The following is a 16,435-nucleotide window of genomic DNA, read 5'->3' as shown; positions in this document are numbered from 1 at the left end:
AACATTTTGTGTAAAAAAATCTAAATAGTAAAATCATATAATATATGAATAAAAAAGAAAATAATAAATTATATCTTATTTAAAAAATAAAATTTTTATAAAAAATAATAAATAAAAACTTAAAAAATAATAAACTATAAAAAAACTTATTTAGCAAACATTTACATATTATTAGTAATAAGTAATACCATCACATCATCAGTTTTTCAATGCAGAAAATGAGAAATATAACCCTAACCCTAAACTTTTTCTTTCACTTCTCAAGTGTAGGTTTCTGATGGCATCACATCATTTTCAATTCCAATGCAAAAATAAAATCTAGTAAAAAGATTTGATATGTTGAGTGGTGATATGTGATAACTTTTATTGGATACACCAACAAATGTAGACTTCAATGTTGCGTCTAAAGAAGGATTTGGAAGAACATAAGAGTAAAATTTGGACATTGTTTTTTCTTATTTTTCTTATAGGTGCTAAAGAGACTCTATATTAAATATGATTTTTCATAAGATGTTTTCTTCATTACAATATAATACAAAAATTAATACAAACAAAAATTTATTTAAAACTGATTAAATAAAACAAGTTTAATATCTATGAATATTAAATTATAATTTTAAAATAGTAAAATAAAGATTATAAATAATATAATAGTTAGAATAAATGGTATAATATAAAAGTATGAAAATAATAATAAGAATAATAACAAACTTATTCTCAAATATATTATTTACTAAAATATTAAAAAACAATTTTTTACTTTGTGTAAAATATTAAACAGTAAAATCATATATAATACATGAATATAAAATAAAATAATAAAATAATATCTTATATAAAAAGTTAATAGATATTTTATATATAGAAAATAAAAAAACTTATTTAGCAAACGTTTACATATTATTAGTGATAAGTAATAAGATCACATCATAAATTTTTCAATTATAACCTAAACTTTTCCTTTCAGTTCCCAAGATGTAGGTTTCTGATGGCATCACATCAATTTCAATTCCAATTCCAATGCAAAAATAAAATCTTGTAAAAGATTTGATGTGTTGGGTGGTGAGTTATATATGTTCTTGTATATTTTTAAATTAGAAAAAAAAAATAGATATTACACAATTGAAAATAAAAAAATACAAATTATAAAGATTAACAACTTGTTTAATTTTAGTCCATACCTTTTCCAGTAACATAATCCTTAGCAGATTAACAACTTGTTTATGTTTGGATGATATATAAGAAAGAACTTTTCTTAAGAAAATTATTAAATTGAAATCAATTTTTAAAAACTAAAATAACTAATTATAATAATAATTAAATTAAATATTATTTTAGAAACTAAAAAAAATAGTTTTAAAAAAAATTAGTTTATAAGAAATAAACAAGATATGGCACAAACAATGCATCCTTTCCATTTCTTTCATTAGGCTCCATAACTGCATCAACCTCATAGCTTAATTTAATTTAATGATTGCTAAAGAACTCTATACTGAATATGATCCTTTATAAGATGTTTTCTTGTTACAATATATTATTTAAAACTAATAAATGAAACAAATTTTGTATATATGAATAGCAAATAACTATAAAATAAATATTGTAAACAATATAATAATTAAAATAAATGATATAATATAAAAATATCTTATTCATTAAAAGATTAAAAAAATAAATTTTAATTTGTGTAAAATAAGTTTAAATAGTTAATCATATATAGTATATGAATAAAAAATAAAATTATATCTTATATAAAAATTTTAAAATATTTTAAAACAAATGAAAATAGAAACTTAAAAAACATAATAAACTACAGAAAGAACTTATTTAGTGAACATTTACATTATTAGTAATAAATAATACCATCACATCATATCATAAGTTTTTCAATTATAGCCCTAAACTTTTCTTTTCAGTTCCCAAGGTGTAGGTTACTCATGGCATGCACATCAATTTCATTTCCAATGAAAAATTTAAATCTTGTTACAGAAACTGAAGCAGCTTTGCATATTTTGGATTCTTAACCTTGACTCATAGTTCCATCTTTTCTCTCAATCAAACACTATTCTTTCTACAGGGATTCTCATTATTATCATCAACTCATAAAGAAACACTATTCAGTAATAATGTTTGTTCATAATTGATATTTAATACTTAACCAGTTTTTCACGCAATTGAACATTAAAAACATACAAAATCAATTTTCTTTTTATTTACCACTTAAATAAGGAATATTGAAAGGTAAACAGGGATGCAAAATGTAGCCGAAGGAAATAATGTTAGGTTAGATCATATTGATTCATTTTTAAAATAACATGTTAATCCTATTTGTTCTTGACATATGAATAGTTTATCACTTAAAATATACCAACACTGAAATAAAAACAAATCATAGGAAAACTTATTAGGGGTCATCATTCATTAATGTATCACTTAATTTCATTGTAAAAGTCATAAGGTTAAAATCTATATCTTAAAAAACTTGAATTATATTAACATAATAATATACAATTTAAGACTCTTGATATCTTAAAACATTTTTTTATCGGCAATAAAATATATCTTAAAACATAATATTAACATCTGAATTTTATAACATTTCTCTCACTGAAATATCTTAACATAAAAATAAATAAAACTTTAGATTATGAGATCTTGTCCATAAAATATGTTCACATAATATTAAAGAAACCAAAATAATCTTGAATGGTAAAAATATAAAAATCATTATATTAAAATATATATTTCTGTTTGTTATCAAATGAAACATTAATAAAAATTTTGAATTTACCTTTGAGTAAAATTTGTGAAAAATATATTAAAATAAATCTAACCCAATATAAAATATAAGAGAAAAAAAATCTTGAATTTTAAAAATATTAAAATCATTAGATTAAAAGTATACATTTTTTTTACCTATAAAATAAAATATTAATAAAGATGTGAATTTATCTATTTGAATAAAAAGTGTGTAAAAAGATATTAAAAGAAATCTAACCCAATATAAAAAATAAGACAAAAAAAATCTTGAGTTTTAAAAATATTAAAATCATTAGATTAAAAGTATACATTTTTTTACCTATCAAATAAAATATTAATAAAGATGTGAAGTTATCTATTTGAATAAAAAGTGTGTAAAAAGATATTAAAAGAAATCTAACAGAGCACAATCCAGAAAAAATAATACAATGTAGAATGAGACCTATTGAAATTCTCCAAACTTGTCCTTTCACTTTCCAAGGTTTAGATTTGCCATGGCATGCACATCAATTCCAATGCAAACATAAAATCTCATTAAGCGATTTGATACGTTAAACGATGAGTTATTCCTATAAGAGAGTGATGCATTCATGCACACTTTGGATTCTCAACCATGGCTGATACTATCAGTGATTTTTCAGACCCAATCCTTTGTTACATTCTCTCTTATCTCCCAACCAAAGAGGCTGTTGCAACCAGTGTTCTTTCCAAGCGCTGGAATCCTCTATGGCGTTCAGTTACCTGTTTCGATTTCCACCTGGATACGAAACATTTTCGTTATGACGAAATAAAAGAGGCCTTGTCTCGCTTTCTTCTGTCAGTGAACTCTTTTCTGCGTGGGCGCGATATGGAACAACCCCTCCACAGATTATGCCTTAGATGTCCTTCTTTACTTAATCAAAATAGTATCAAGACATGCATTGAGGATGTATTGAGAAGAAGTGGTAGACTTGAACATCTCGAACTCAATCTGCTTTGTGTCTTTGCGGTGCCCTCTGTAGTGTTTATCTGCAAAACTCTTGTTGTTCTCAAGTTGGCCTTCCTAAAATCGAAAAATAATTTTCTTGTTGATCTGCCCTTACTTAAAATCTTGCATTTGGATTGTGTTAATGTAGGACACTGTGAAGATTTTCTTCAACAGTTTCTTTCTGGCTGTCTTAATCTCGAGGACTTGGAAGTCAACAGAATTGTTGATCTGCCCTCTGTAGTGTTTATCTGCAAAACTCTTGTTGTTCTCAAGTTGGCCTTCCTAAAATCGAAAAATAATTTTCTTGTTGATCTGCCCTTACTTAAAATCTTGCATTTGGATTGTGTTAATGTAGGACACTGTGAAGATTTTCTTCAACAGTTTCTTTCTGGCTGTCTTAATCTCGAGGACTTGGAAGTCAACAGAATTGTGGGTGCTACTAGTCTAAAAGAATTCCACAGTTTGCCCAAGTTGGTCAGAGCTAAAATCGATACAGCTGTAGTTCCATTGGAAATTGTTAAGAACGTTGAAGTTTTGGTGACAAAAACGGTAAAGCATGTAAAATTTGCATCTTATTTACTTTCCATTTTAAAGTTAAAAAATGTGATTTCTGATGTTTTTATATTCTTTTGTATCTCTTGGCAGATAAATAACGTGGTTTGTGATCTTCAGAATTTAGTTCATCTTGAGTTTTCCACTTGGGAGTTTAGTTTGGGATGGCTTCACGTTTTAGACGTGTTGAGGCGTTGTCCAAAGCTTCAAACTCTTTTCTTTCGCATTGATGCCGATGTAGGAGGAGTTTGGCCATTCCCACTTACTGTTCCTATATGCATTTCATTACACCTTCAAACCTGTTGTTTTGAATACTATAGAGGTTCTGCATTTGAGTTTCAATTTGCAGAATATATTATGCTGAATGCAAATTATTTACAGACCATGAAATTCCGCATTCCCAGAAACGAATATAATAATCTTAGGAGAAGAAAGCGTATTATAAGAGCTTTATCCTCGTGTAGCAAGAGTTCAACTACTTGTACACTATCATTTGAGATAAGTCAATTTGAAAAGTTTTTGTTTGACTATTTCTATTGGTTGATATGTTTATGTGCGCGGATGAACTTGATCTGCATTTATCAGACTAAATTCGATAAACGAGTTAGTCCACAGTACCACAACTATAATAAACCAGGTTATATTTCTTATATATTACCACCACCAAAGCAGGTTATTCAGTAAACAATTTTAGGGTCTGTTTTTTTCTGAATCTATAAATTTGTAGTAAAAGAGAATGAGAGAATATTGGTTTCAACACTAAATTTTAAAATGGATATAATAAAAGGAAAATCGGTTTAATATTGAATTTTTTAAATTTGTCCTTTTTTATTTTAAGGTTTATTTTTTTTATATTTTCATAAATAAAAGCTAGACTTTTTCATTTCAAATAATTGTAATTAAATAAATTTAATTAATAATAAAATAAATTTAATAAAAAATATATAATTTTTATAATAAAAAAATGATATAATAATTATAATTATTATAAATATAATAATACTTCTTATACTTAATATAAAACAATTTTTTAAATTTATGAATATTTAATTTATAATCTTTTCATATATTTAAAATTGTGCCTGCAGTAGTGACTTTGAATTTTTGCGTTGGCAGAAATAGTGACTTTGAGAAGAGATGATATGATAAGAGATTTAACTTGGAATCTTTTAAATCTTGGAATACCTAAATAAAAGATGTTAATTTAGTTTAATTATCGACTAGAAACAATGAATATTTTATAGTTAAACTACCATCATTAATTTAAATTTGATTTTATTTAACAATTGAAATTTTTTTCATAAGTTAAAGATTAATCATTTAAATTTTTTGTATCTGCAAAAATAATTAAATCAAAGGTATCCCAATCCTTTTAAAAAATCAAAACCAGAACCTAACAACTAGAATCAAGCTTTGGCTTCCTCAAGTAATTAGAGCTACTTCAAAGAACCTAGAGCAACAAAGTAGTTTGTACTACACCAAAAACCAGCAAAACTTATGACAACAAGCTGCATAATAATGAACTTATGGCAACAAGCTGCATAATAATGCTTAACACTTGCCAAAGGTTACTCAACCTTCCTTCAATCACCAAGGCCTGCACTGTGACACACTATCAGTTCTAGAGCAATGAAAATAATAAGCATCAACATGCTCCATCTAGATGCTCCTTCATATTAATTGGTCTAAACCAGCTCTACACCACCCAGTACCTCAGAGAATTCTGCTCCATTAAGTTGAATTTGTAGTGGCACCTCTTCCTCATTCGAGCATTGCGGTTCCCTCTGTTGTTTTTAGATGCAAAACTCTTGTAGTGCTCAAATTGGCCAACTTAGCACTGAAAAATATTTCCTTTGTTGATTTCCCCTCGCTGAAAATCCTGCACTTGAATTTTGTTTCTTTCTCTAAAGGTTTAGATCTTCTTCAACAGTTTCTTTCTGGGAGCCCTAATCTTGAGGATTTGGATGTCCAGAATTTAATTGCTAATGCTGCAAATAAATTCAACAGATTTCCCAAGTTGGTCAGAGCTTCAGTCCTTTCACATTTAGTTCCATTGGAAAATGTTGTCCGTTTACATTTAGTTCCATTGGAAAATGTCAAGAACGTTGAAATTTTGGTCACAGATGGAGTATAAGAATCCTTTGTTACGTGATGCTATGATAAGAGATTTATCTTCATGCAGGAAGAGTTCATATACTTGTACATTTTCATTTGAATAGTTACAAGATTTGACATTCTCATGAAGATGCAGTTTTGCCATGCCCACTTACTGTTCCTACATGCATTTCATTACATCTTAAAATCTGTTGTCTTCAATACTACATGGGTTGTACATTTGAGTTTCAATTTGCGGAATATATTATGCTGAATGCAAATTATTTACGGACCATGAAATTCCGCATTCCCAAATACGAATATAAAAATCTTATGAGAAGACAGACTATGATAAGAGATTTATCCTCGTGCAGTAAGACTTCGGATACTTGTACACTATCATTTGAAGAAGCAATTTGAAAAGTTAATGTATGACTTTTCTATTAGTGAGTATATTTATCAAATTAATCTAATTTTCTTCTTTGTCGAATGTCTCTAAATAGATTGTTTCATAATTTTCTTACACAATAGTGGATGTTGTCATGGTTGTACTTTTCCTTCTTGAATAGTTTAAATTCTATGAATAACAGAAAAATGTAAAAGGAATTCATTGCGAAGAATCGTAATTCAGTATTGATATTTATTTTGAGGTAATTATTATAGAAAGTAGTGGTATCACTATGAAAGTATTTATACCTACTATCACTCAATTATAAACAACTGAATTTTACTAATTTTCTCAAATTAGAATTAGAATCTATCTTAAAGTGGTGATTTGAGATGATGTTTAAAAGTAATCCTTTATATTAATTATATGGATTATTGACGTTGATTGTTAATTCTAATTCTAACAATCTTGTCTTGAATATTTATATTTATAAATGTATCTGTAAATTAAAAAAAATTTAGACGTTACATAATATCTTTTATTGTATATAGAATTAATAATTAAAACGGAACCCTTCAATAGTGTTCAACCTTTATATATATACCTTTATATAAGTACAAAAAAAACATCACCCTATCATCTCACTCTATGATATGATAGAGCCAATTACTATTTTTAATCCACACAACCTTTGCATGTCAGGTCAAAACATGTTTCACTGATCCGTTTTGTCCACCCTAATATTACTCAATTGAATATTTTTTAAAATATTACCAGTATCATCAAATGGTATTTGAATGACACGACTTCATATTATAGAAATTGTGCCTAATAAATATGATTTTGTGGTGCAATTTAACTTTCCAATTGAACTCATATTTTACCAAATACAATTTTAGTGTAGATGATAATGTCAGTGTTAGGGGTGGCAAAGTGGGGCGGGCCGTACGCCCCGCCCGCTGCAAAATGACACGGGGCAGGTTGCTTATTTCAACTCGTTGACCCGTTTAGGCCCGTCTCGCATAACCCGCAGTCCGCGCCGGTCAAGTGCGGGACGGTGTGGGTTGGCCTCCATAACTTTAAAATGTATAATTTTTTTTTCTACAATCCTATATTTTCTTCATCTAGTCTCATATTTTACATTCCAAATTTTTTAATAACATGTTATTATAGATGTTTCATGAAAATAATATTATGAAACCATTTACCTAATGCATCTAAATAAAAAAAATTCAAAATGTGTATATAAAAAATTATTTTTTTAATAAATATTTCTTATAAGGGTTGGCCTGCATGTCCGCGGACTAACTCTTATGCAGGGCGGGTTAGAAAAATCAACTCACCCATTTTATGCGTGACGGACCAACCTGACTCGCTTTTTGCAGACCAAGTACGGAACGAGCCTATACGAGACGGACCAACCCGCATTGCCACCTAGTGAGTGTTTATGTGATAACTTACTTACCATAGATTTATTGTATACACAAACAAACAAACTCGACTGCATATTTTAACATTGGGTGAGAAGAGTTTGACTCCTTACTTGAAGTTATGTTTTACCAAAACAATTTTCATGAAATTATTTATATTATAACTTACTACAAATATAGTGGGTACACAAATAAATTCGGGTACACACTTTACTATTGATTTTAGAGGAGTGTGTGACACAATTTAATATTATGTTATGAGTGATTTCTAACATGATCTTCATAAATGTATTTTTAGCAATATAATAAAAAATTGTTTAAAACTAATAAAATAAAACAAAATTAGTATTTATGAGTATTAAATTAGAATTATAAAACAGTAAAATAAATATTGTAAATAATATAAAAGTTAAACTAAATGATAATAAACTTATTCTCAAATATCTTATAAAATATTAAAGAAACATTTTTTACTTTGTGTAAAAAAATTAAACAGTAAGGTCATATATATATATGATGAATAAAAAAGAAAATAATAAAATTATATCTTATATAAAAAAATAACAAATAAAAACTTCAAGAAACTACTAAAAAAAACTTATTTAACAAATATTTACATATTATTAGTAATAAAAAATACCATCACATCATAAGTTTTTCAATGCAGAATGGGAAATATAATCCTAAACTTTTTCCTTTCACTTCCCCAATTGTGGGTTTTTCTCATGGCATCACATTATTTCCAATTCCAATGCAAAAATAAAATCTTGTTAAAAGATTTGCTATGATGGGTGATGAGTAATTTCTGCAAAAAAACTGAACCAAGTGTGCATATTCTATCTTTTCTCTCAACCAAACACTATAGGGATTCTCGTGATTATTTATAATATTTGTTATTAAAAACATACAAAATAAATTTTCTTTTTATTCTTTTATACCACTTAAATAAGGAATAGTTAAAGCCAAAGGCATGCAAAATGTAACCGAAGGAAACTTATATATGTTAGGTTGGATCATATTAATTAATTTTTAAAATAAAATGTTAATCCTATTTATTCTTGACATATAAATAGTTTATTTAATTAATTTATAGCTGATAAAAATAAAGATATATATTATAATGGAGATTTACTAGTTTTAATGATGATTGAAATCACGTAAACTAAGGATATATTAGTGAGAAGCTGAAAGAGATTTATCGTTATATCACATATCAAAGTCTTAAAAGAGTGAATTATATTTTTCTTTGAAAAGATAATATATTTCGATTAATATCCTAATTATGTAAATTCATATATTATTGGTATCTTTGTGAATGTATTTTTAATGAATAAATTAAAGGATTGTGTATTTCTGAAATGTTTTGTTTGGATTTTGACTTAATGTATAAATTAAAGGTTAAGACATTTTTTAAATATTTATTTTTTATTTAAGTTATTTATAATTGAAAAAAAAATAGTTATATATTTCATTGTACAAATTTTATGGATTTATTATAGTTATTCTTTAACTTATCGTTGTGTTGGTCATTATTTATGTGATAACTTATATATAAATATATTGGATACACCAACAAATGTAAACTCTAATGTTGCGTTGGTCATTATTTATGTAATAACTTCTATAATAGTATATTAGATACACAAATAAATGTAGACTTTAATGTTGCGTCCAAAGAAGTGTATGGAAGAACATAAGAGTAAAATTTGAACATAAGTGTATCAAATTTGAACATAAGAGTAAAATGCCATGGGTGTAGACATCCCATGGCATCACATCAATTTCAATTCCAATGCAAAAATAAGATCTTGTTAAAAGATTTGATGTGTTGGGTGGTGAGTTATTCCTACAAGAAACTGAAGTAACTATGCATATTTTGGATCTTAATAACTATTGCTCATACTTCTATCTTTTCTCTTAGGCTACGTTTCGATCCAGGGGTGGTACTATTGTCGATGACGGAAGTCACAACACCACCCCGTTTGGATCCATGCATTGTTGCGGGTGAGGATCCAACGAAAGAGAAAGTTGAGTGAATTGTGTTTTTTCTAAAAGATGAAGAGAAAGTTTCACTGTGCAGTGCGAGTGTCAAGTCATCACCACGAATTTCCAATGTTGCCCTTCCTCCATTCACAGATAATCAAAGAGAGCGAAGCATAAGCAAAGAGAGCGAAGCATAGAGTGTGTAGTTGAAGAGATTCGTAAGTCATAGTGTGTGTTAGGGACTTCATTAACGTATAGGTTATTCATCTGAAAGTGTTGTGTTCATCTCTGGGTTCATATGTGCCTTCATCTGGGTTCATCTTTAGGTTCATCTGAGGTGAGTTTATATGTTTGATTGTTGGTTAATCGATTATGGCTTAAATATCATGGGGAAAATAATCGATTATAGTGTAATCTGTAAAAATTTTCAGGCATAATCGATTATTTGTTGTGATAATCGATTATGGTTGTTTTTAGCCTAGTAGCATAATCGATTATGCTTTGATAATCGATTATCTCAAGTGTGTAAAAGGGGTCCTAATCGATTATGTGATGTGATAATCGATTATGTTTGTTTTTTACCTACTAACATAATCGATTATGCTATTCATAATAATGAAAATTATTATTAAAATTAATTTTATATATATTTGTATATATATAACATAATATAATTAAAAAAGTCATATATAATATTAAAATTATGTAAATAAATTAACTTAAATAAAAAAAATAATTAATAAAATATTAAATAATAAATTATATTTTAATTTAAAATTATAATTAACTAAAATATGAAATAGGATTAATCATTATTTTTTTTATATAAAGGGTAAAATTGTAATTTTACAAATTTTACTATTCAAAATATATTAAAATACTCTCACAACTATCACATCATTAACAATTTCCAATAAACTTTCTTCACACATCCACTCTAACATACCACAATCCAAACAACCTCAACTTTCTTCACACTTCCACTCCCACTCACCCTCAACTTTCCACTCCCCCACACCCTCTAATCCAAACACACCCTTAGGCTTTGTTTGGATTAGAGGGTGTGGGGAAGTGAAAAGTTGAGAGTGTGGGTGAGTAGAAGTGTGAAGAAAGTTGAGGTTGTTTGGATTGAGATATGTTAGAGTGGATGTGTGAGAAAAGTTTATTGAAATTGGTGAGTGATGTGATGGTTGTAAGAATATTATAAATTATTTTGAATAGTAAAAGTTGTAAGATTATAAATTTATCCTTCTATATAAATGAAGAATAAATAATAATTTTTATTTTTATATTTTAGTTAATTAAAATAATTTAAAGTTTAATTTATAAATAAAACAAAAAAATGTAAAATTGAAAGAAATAATAAATTATAATTTAAAATTTAAATATAATTTTATTATTTAACATTTTATTAATTTAATTATTTTTTACTTAAGTTAATTTATTTACATAATTTTAATATTATTTATGATTCTTTAAATTATGTTATGTTATATAAATATAATTATTTTTAATAATGATTTTCATTATTATCAATAAATATATATATTTTTTAAAAATAGATATTTAGAACATTAACTAGTTGTCAAAATATATAATATAAAGTCATTACATTTTATCCGAAAAAAAGACAAAGACATGTTAATTTGTTTGTAATTTTGAAATTATGTAAAAATAAAAAACATAATAATGTTAATTAGAAAAAGAAAAGACATCCTCACTAATAACATTTTAATCAAGTTAAATATTTAAATGAATTTTGTATTCACATTAATAAATCAAAATCTAAATTATTATAATATATAATTTAAAATATAATAATAATTATTATAAATATATAAATATATTTGTAGGTATATAGGTATTTTCATTTTATTAAAAACATATTTAATATATTTATTTTTATTATGAATATATTAAATATTTCTTGGATATTTAAAGTTTATTTAAAATAAAATTAAATAATTTTAATTAATATTTATTATCATTATTTAAATATATTTAGAATAAAATATATTTAATATTTTTTTATGTTTTATGACATGTGCAATATAGTTTAAAAATATTGGAATGTGAATGATAAATATTATAAAAGAATGAGGATATATAGATAATTTTTAGAGATTTAAGAATCACTTCCTCTCTTCTCTCCTTACTTCTCCGAAACTTTGATAAGAAAGCCTCTGCCTCCTCTCACATCCTTCCGCGCCCTCTCATACGCTCTCATTTGTGGATCCTATAAGAAAGTGAAGTATCCATGCACACTCTGCATTCTTTCAATCATGCCTGATAGGATCAGTAATTTGCCAGATTCAATCCTTTGTTACGTTCTCTCTTTTCTCCCAACTAAAGAAGTTGTTGCAACCAGTGTTCTCTCAAAGCGCTGGAATCTTCTATGGCGTTCCGTTACCTCTTTGGATTTCGATCTCCCAGGCGGAGACGAATACGGAAACGAAGTGGCCTACTCTCGCTTTCTTCTCTCAGTGTACTCTTTTCTGTTTACGCGTAATATGGAACAACCCCTCCATAGGTTACGCCTTAGATCTTTCTCTAACAACTATAATGATTATATGTTCGAGACATGCATTAAGGCTGCAGTGAGAGTAAGTGGTAGACTTCAACACCTCGACCTCAGCCTGTTTCCGGTCATTGCGGTGCCTTCTGTGGTGTTCAGTTGCAAAACTCTTGTAGTCCTCAAGTTGACCTACTTAGCACTGAAAAATATTTCCTTTGTTGATTTTCCTTTGCTGAAAATCTTGCACTTGATTTGTGTTTCTTTCTCAAAAGATTCAGATCTTCTTCAACAGTTTCTTTCTGGGAGTCCTAATCTCGAGGACTTGAAAGTCAAGAATTTCAGTGCTAATGCTGCAAAAAAGTTCAACAGATTTTCCAAGTTGGTGAGAGCTGAAGTTGATGCACATTTAGTTCCGTTGCAAAATGTGAAGAACGTTGAAGTTTTGGTCTTAGATGGGGTAATGCGTGTAAAATTTGTTTCTGATATATTTTCCATTTGGAAAGGAAAAAATGGGGATTTCTGAAGTTTGATATATTTTTTCTCTCTTGCAGATATATGTAAAAAATCTGGTTTTTTATTTTCAGAATTTAGTCCAACTTGAGATGAATCATGTGCGCCTTTGTAAGGAATGGGCTGCGGTCTTGGATGCGTTCAAGCATTGTCCAAAGCTTCAATATCTTGTCATTGGCATTTTAGAGGTTTCGTTATCTAATTTATGAATCTTCTTGTTATCTTTTCTTCAAACCTAAGGATTAATATACTTTTATGATTGTTTTTTAACAGTTCGAAATTTTCCCACTTGCTAAAGGCCTTGAAGCAGCAGTTTTGGCATACACACAACCTGTTCCTACATGCATTTCATTGCACCTTAAAACTTGTTTAATTAAGCACTACAGTGGTTTTGTAGTTCAGTTTCTATTTGCAAAATATATTATGCAGAATGCAAACTATTTACGAACCTTGAAATTTTGCTTTAATTGTTCTAGTGAGGCTTATAAAAATCCTTTGTTACGTGATGCTATGATAAGAGATTTATCTTCATGCAGGAAGAGGTCATATATTTGTACACTTTCATTTGAATAGTTACAAGATTTGAGCAGTGACTGTTATGTTTTCTTGTTTGTCTTTCCATTCATTTAATAATGTGGATATGTTTATCAAATTAATCTACTTTTCTTCACCTATTGAATTTTCATGCGTTGTGAAGTTTCAAATTTGTGCGATCATTGCTTTTTAGTGTTTAGATTCACCTAACTGTTTATTTCACAATCTTCATGCCTTTATGGATCGTATAGTCTTCCCACCATGTTTTTTTTTTTCTTTTTATTTATATATTATCCATCTCTTGCGTTTTTAGATCAGTGAAGAATCTTTATGAAAAAAAAATACACAATACTTTTTTTGAAAATAGAATTGCAATGTGACCCTACTGTTCTATGATAGTAAAGAGTGGAATCTTGTAAATACATTTGTAAGTTATAATAGACAATGAGCACCTAAATGAAAGATATTAATGTAATTTAATTATTGATTAGAAACAATGAATATTTTATAGTAAAACTTCTATCATTAATTTAGTTCTGGCACCAGCTGCAGAATTCATGATTGTTGAAGAATTATGCAGCAAATCCTATCATTTTCGATTACAATCTTTGTTTACTAATACTAATCCTATAATTTTCAATTACTATTTTATCAACAAAGGCTCATAGTTACCACGACCACACTTAATATACTACTTTTACAAATAGAAAGAATGAAAATAGAACAAAACTATTAAACTAAAAATTATATATTGTATTTGAAATACTTGGGGTCACATGTATACATACTGTGAATTTCCAAATGCCACTATCCATCAATTCACGATGACTTGTAAAGATAACAACGTCACTGTATTCTTCTAAATATCATCCAAATTTAATACGTAACTATAATATTTCTCAAATACCAGATACTATAATTAATACCAAATAAATGTTAAGTCTCACGCTAAAGTTAGTCAATGAAACAATATTAATATTTATTTTCTGACTAATTTTAAATAAAATGAAAACTAATTTGAGACCTTTCAAAAATAATAAAATTATAAATAGAGATAAAAATTACTATTGAAACAAATTAAAAAAAGTGATAAATAAAGAGACAAAGAAAGACGATAAGATATTTTTCTAGAAGAATTCCCCAGTTTGCCCTAGTTGGTCAGAGATAAGATCGATACAGTTGTAGTTCCATTGATATTTTTTAAGAACGTTGAAGTTTTGGTCACAAATAAGGTAATGCTGTAAAATTTGTTTCTCATTTACTTTTCATTTTTAAGGGAAAAAATGTTTTTATAAATTATTTTGTATCTCTTGTAAATAGATGAAGACGACCTGGTTTGTGATTTTAAGAATTTAGTTCAACTTGAGTTTACTACTTGGGGGTTTAATGAGGGATGGCTTCACGTTTTAGATGTGTTGAGGCATTGTCCAAAGCTTCAAACTCTTGTCTTTCGCATTGAAAGCTATGAAGAAGAACCAGTTTTGCATTAACCACTTACTGTTCCTACATGCTTTTCATTGCGCTGTTGTCTTAAAGATTATAGGGGTTGTGCATTTGAGTTTCAATTTGCGGAATATATTATGCTGAATGCAAATTATTTATGGAGCATGAGATTCCTCATTCACAATGATGAATATAATGATCTTGTGAGAAGACATGATATGATAAGAGATTTATCCTCATGCAGTAACACTTCAGATACTACTTGTATACTATCATTTGAAAAGTCCTGTTAAGCTCTTTTAGCAGCAGAAGGGTAATTGTAGATGCTTTTTTGGTTCAATCCAGAACGCAACAAGGTTAGTTTTTTTGGGTGTAAGGAAGGCAACCTTTCATGGGGTGGAGAGGATTCGAAAAGTCAATTTAAGAAGTTAATGTTTGAATATTTCCTACCTTTAATCTTTTTTCCCAACGTTTTTGATGGAAGAAGGTTTCAACGAGGCACCACATTTAATGAAATCAGACTTACCAATTACGTATGAATTCTTTCGAAAGAAAATCTTTCGGCTAAGGAAGAATTCATTAAAGTGAATCTCTATCGAGAGTACGAAAGAAAAACCTCTTGGCCTCTCGACCAAGAGAGTTCAAAAGAAAACCTCTCGGTCAAGGAAGAATTCACCCAAGTGAATCCCTGCCGAGAGTACGAAAGAAAACCTCTCGGCCAAGGAAGAATTCACCCAAGTGAATTCCTGTCGAGAGTACGAAAAGAAAACCTCTTGGCCAAGAAAGAATTCACCCAAGTGAATCCCTGCCGAGAGTACGAAAGAAAACCTCTCGGCCAAGGAAGAATTCACCGAAGTGAATCCCTGCCGAGAGTATGAAAGAAAAACCTCTCGGCCAAGAAAGTTCGCAAGAAAACCTCTCGGCCCAGGAAGAATTCACCCAAGTGAATCCCTGTCGAGAGTACGAAAGAAAAACCTCTCAGCCTCTCGGCCAAGGAAGAATTCACCCAAGTGAATCCCTGCCGAGAGTACGAAAGAAAACCGAGAGTTCGCAAGAAACTCTCGGCCAAGGAAGAATTCACCGAAGTGAATCCCTGCCGAGAGTACGAAAGAAAACCTCTCGGCCAAGAGAGTTCGCAAGAAAATCTCTCGGCCAAGGAAGAATTCACCTAAGTGAATCCCTACCGAGAGTTCGAAAGAAAACCTCTCGGCCAAGGAAGAATTCACCGAAGTGAATCCCTGCCGAGAGTACGAAAGAAA

General features: G+C 28.4%; 3 protein-coding genes across 3 annotated transcripts; all 3 read left to right on the top strand.

Moving 5' to 3' along the window:
- Window positions 1–3,373: 3,373 nt before the first annotated feature.
- LOC150027795 (putative F-box/LRR-repeat protein At4g00320) lies at window positions 3,374–4,614 on the top strand. The gene is made up of 3 exons (XM_090301510.1): window positions 3,374–4,276; window positions 4,373–4,516; window positions 4,600–4,614. The coding sequence occupies exons 1-3, from the start codon at window positions 3,374–3,376 to the stop codon at window positions 4,612–4,614; spliced, it is 1,062 nt and encodes a 353-aa protein (XP_090157636.1).
- A 226-nt stretch (window positions 4,615–4,840) lies between these two features.
- LOC150027794 (uncharacterized) lies at window positions 4,841–6,793 on the top strand. Its single transcript, XM_090301509.1, has 4 exons — window positions 4,841–4,916; window positions 6,028–6,299; window positions 6,403–6,478; window positions 6,525–6,793. Exons 1-4 carry the CDS (start codon window positions 4,841–4,843, stop codon window positions 6,791–6,793), a joined length of 693 nt encoding a protein of 230 aa, XP_090157635.1.
- Window positions 6,794–12,413: 5,620 nt separating this feature from the next.
- Window positions 12,414–13,212, top strand: LOC150027793 (F-box/FBD/LRR-repeat protein At1g51370-like). The gene has a single exon (XM_090301508.1). It carries the CDS (start codon window positions 12,457–12,459, stop codon window positions 13,210–13,212), a length of 756 nt encoding a protein of 251 aa, XP_090157634.1. The 5' UTR covers window positions 12,414–12,456.
- Window positions 13,213–16,435: the final 3,223 nt, after the last annotated feature.

This window comes from Phaseolus vulgaris, chromosome 4, assembly GCF_051622355.1.
Source record: "Phaseolus vulgaris cultivar YP4 chromosome 4, ASM5162235v1, whole genome shotgun sequence".
Taxonomy (NCBI): Eukaryota; Viridiplantae; Streptophyta; class Magnoliopsida; order Fabales; family Fabaceae; genus Phaseolus; species Phaseolus vulgaris.
The sequence above is the reverse complement of the archived record's forward strand: the minus strand, read 5'-3'. Positions and strand labels throughout refer to the sequence as shown.

Coding starts and splice junctions, on each gene's coding strand:
- LOC150027794 (XM_090301509.1), top strand. CDS start 4,841: ATGAACTTGATCTGCATTTATCAGACTAAATTCGATAAACGAGTTAGT. Junction 4,917..6,027: donor CCACAACTATAATAAACCAG/GTTATATTTCTT, acceptor TTGAATTTGTAG/TGGCACCTCTTCCTCATTCG. Junction 6,479..6,524: donor CAGGAAGAGTTCATATACTT/GTACATTTTCAT, acceptor ATTCTCATGAAG/ATGCAGTTTTGCCATGCCCA.
- LOC150027793 (XM_090301508.1), top strand. CDS start 12,457: ATGCCTGATAGGATCAGTAATTTGCCAGATTCAATCCTTTGTTACGTT.
- LOC150027795 (XM_090301510.1), top strand. CDS start 3,374: ATGGCTGATACTATCAGTGATTTTTCAGACCCAATCCTTTGTTACATT. Junction 4,277..4,372: donor AAGTTTTGGTGACAAAAACG/GTAAAGCATGTA, acceptor ATCTCTTGGCAG/ATAAATAACGTGGTTTGTGA.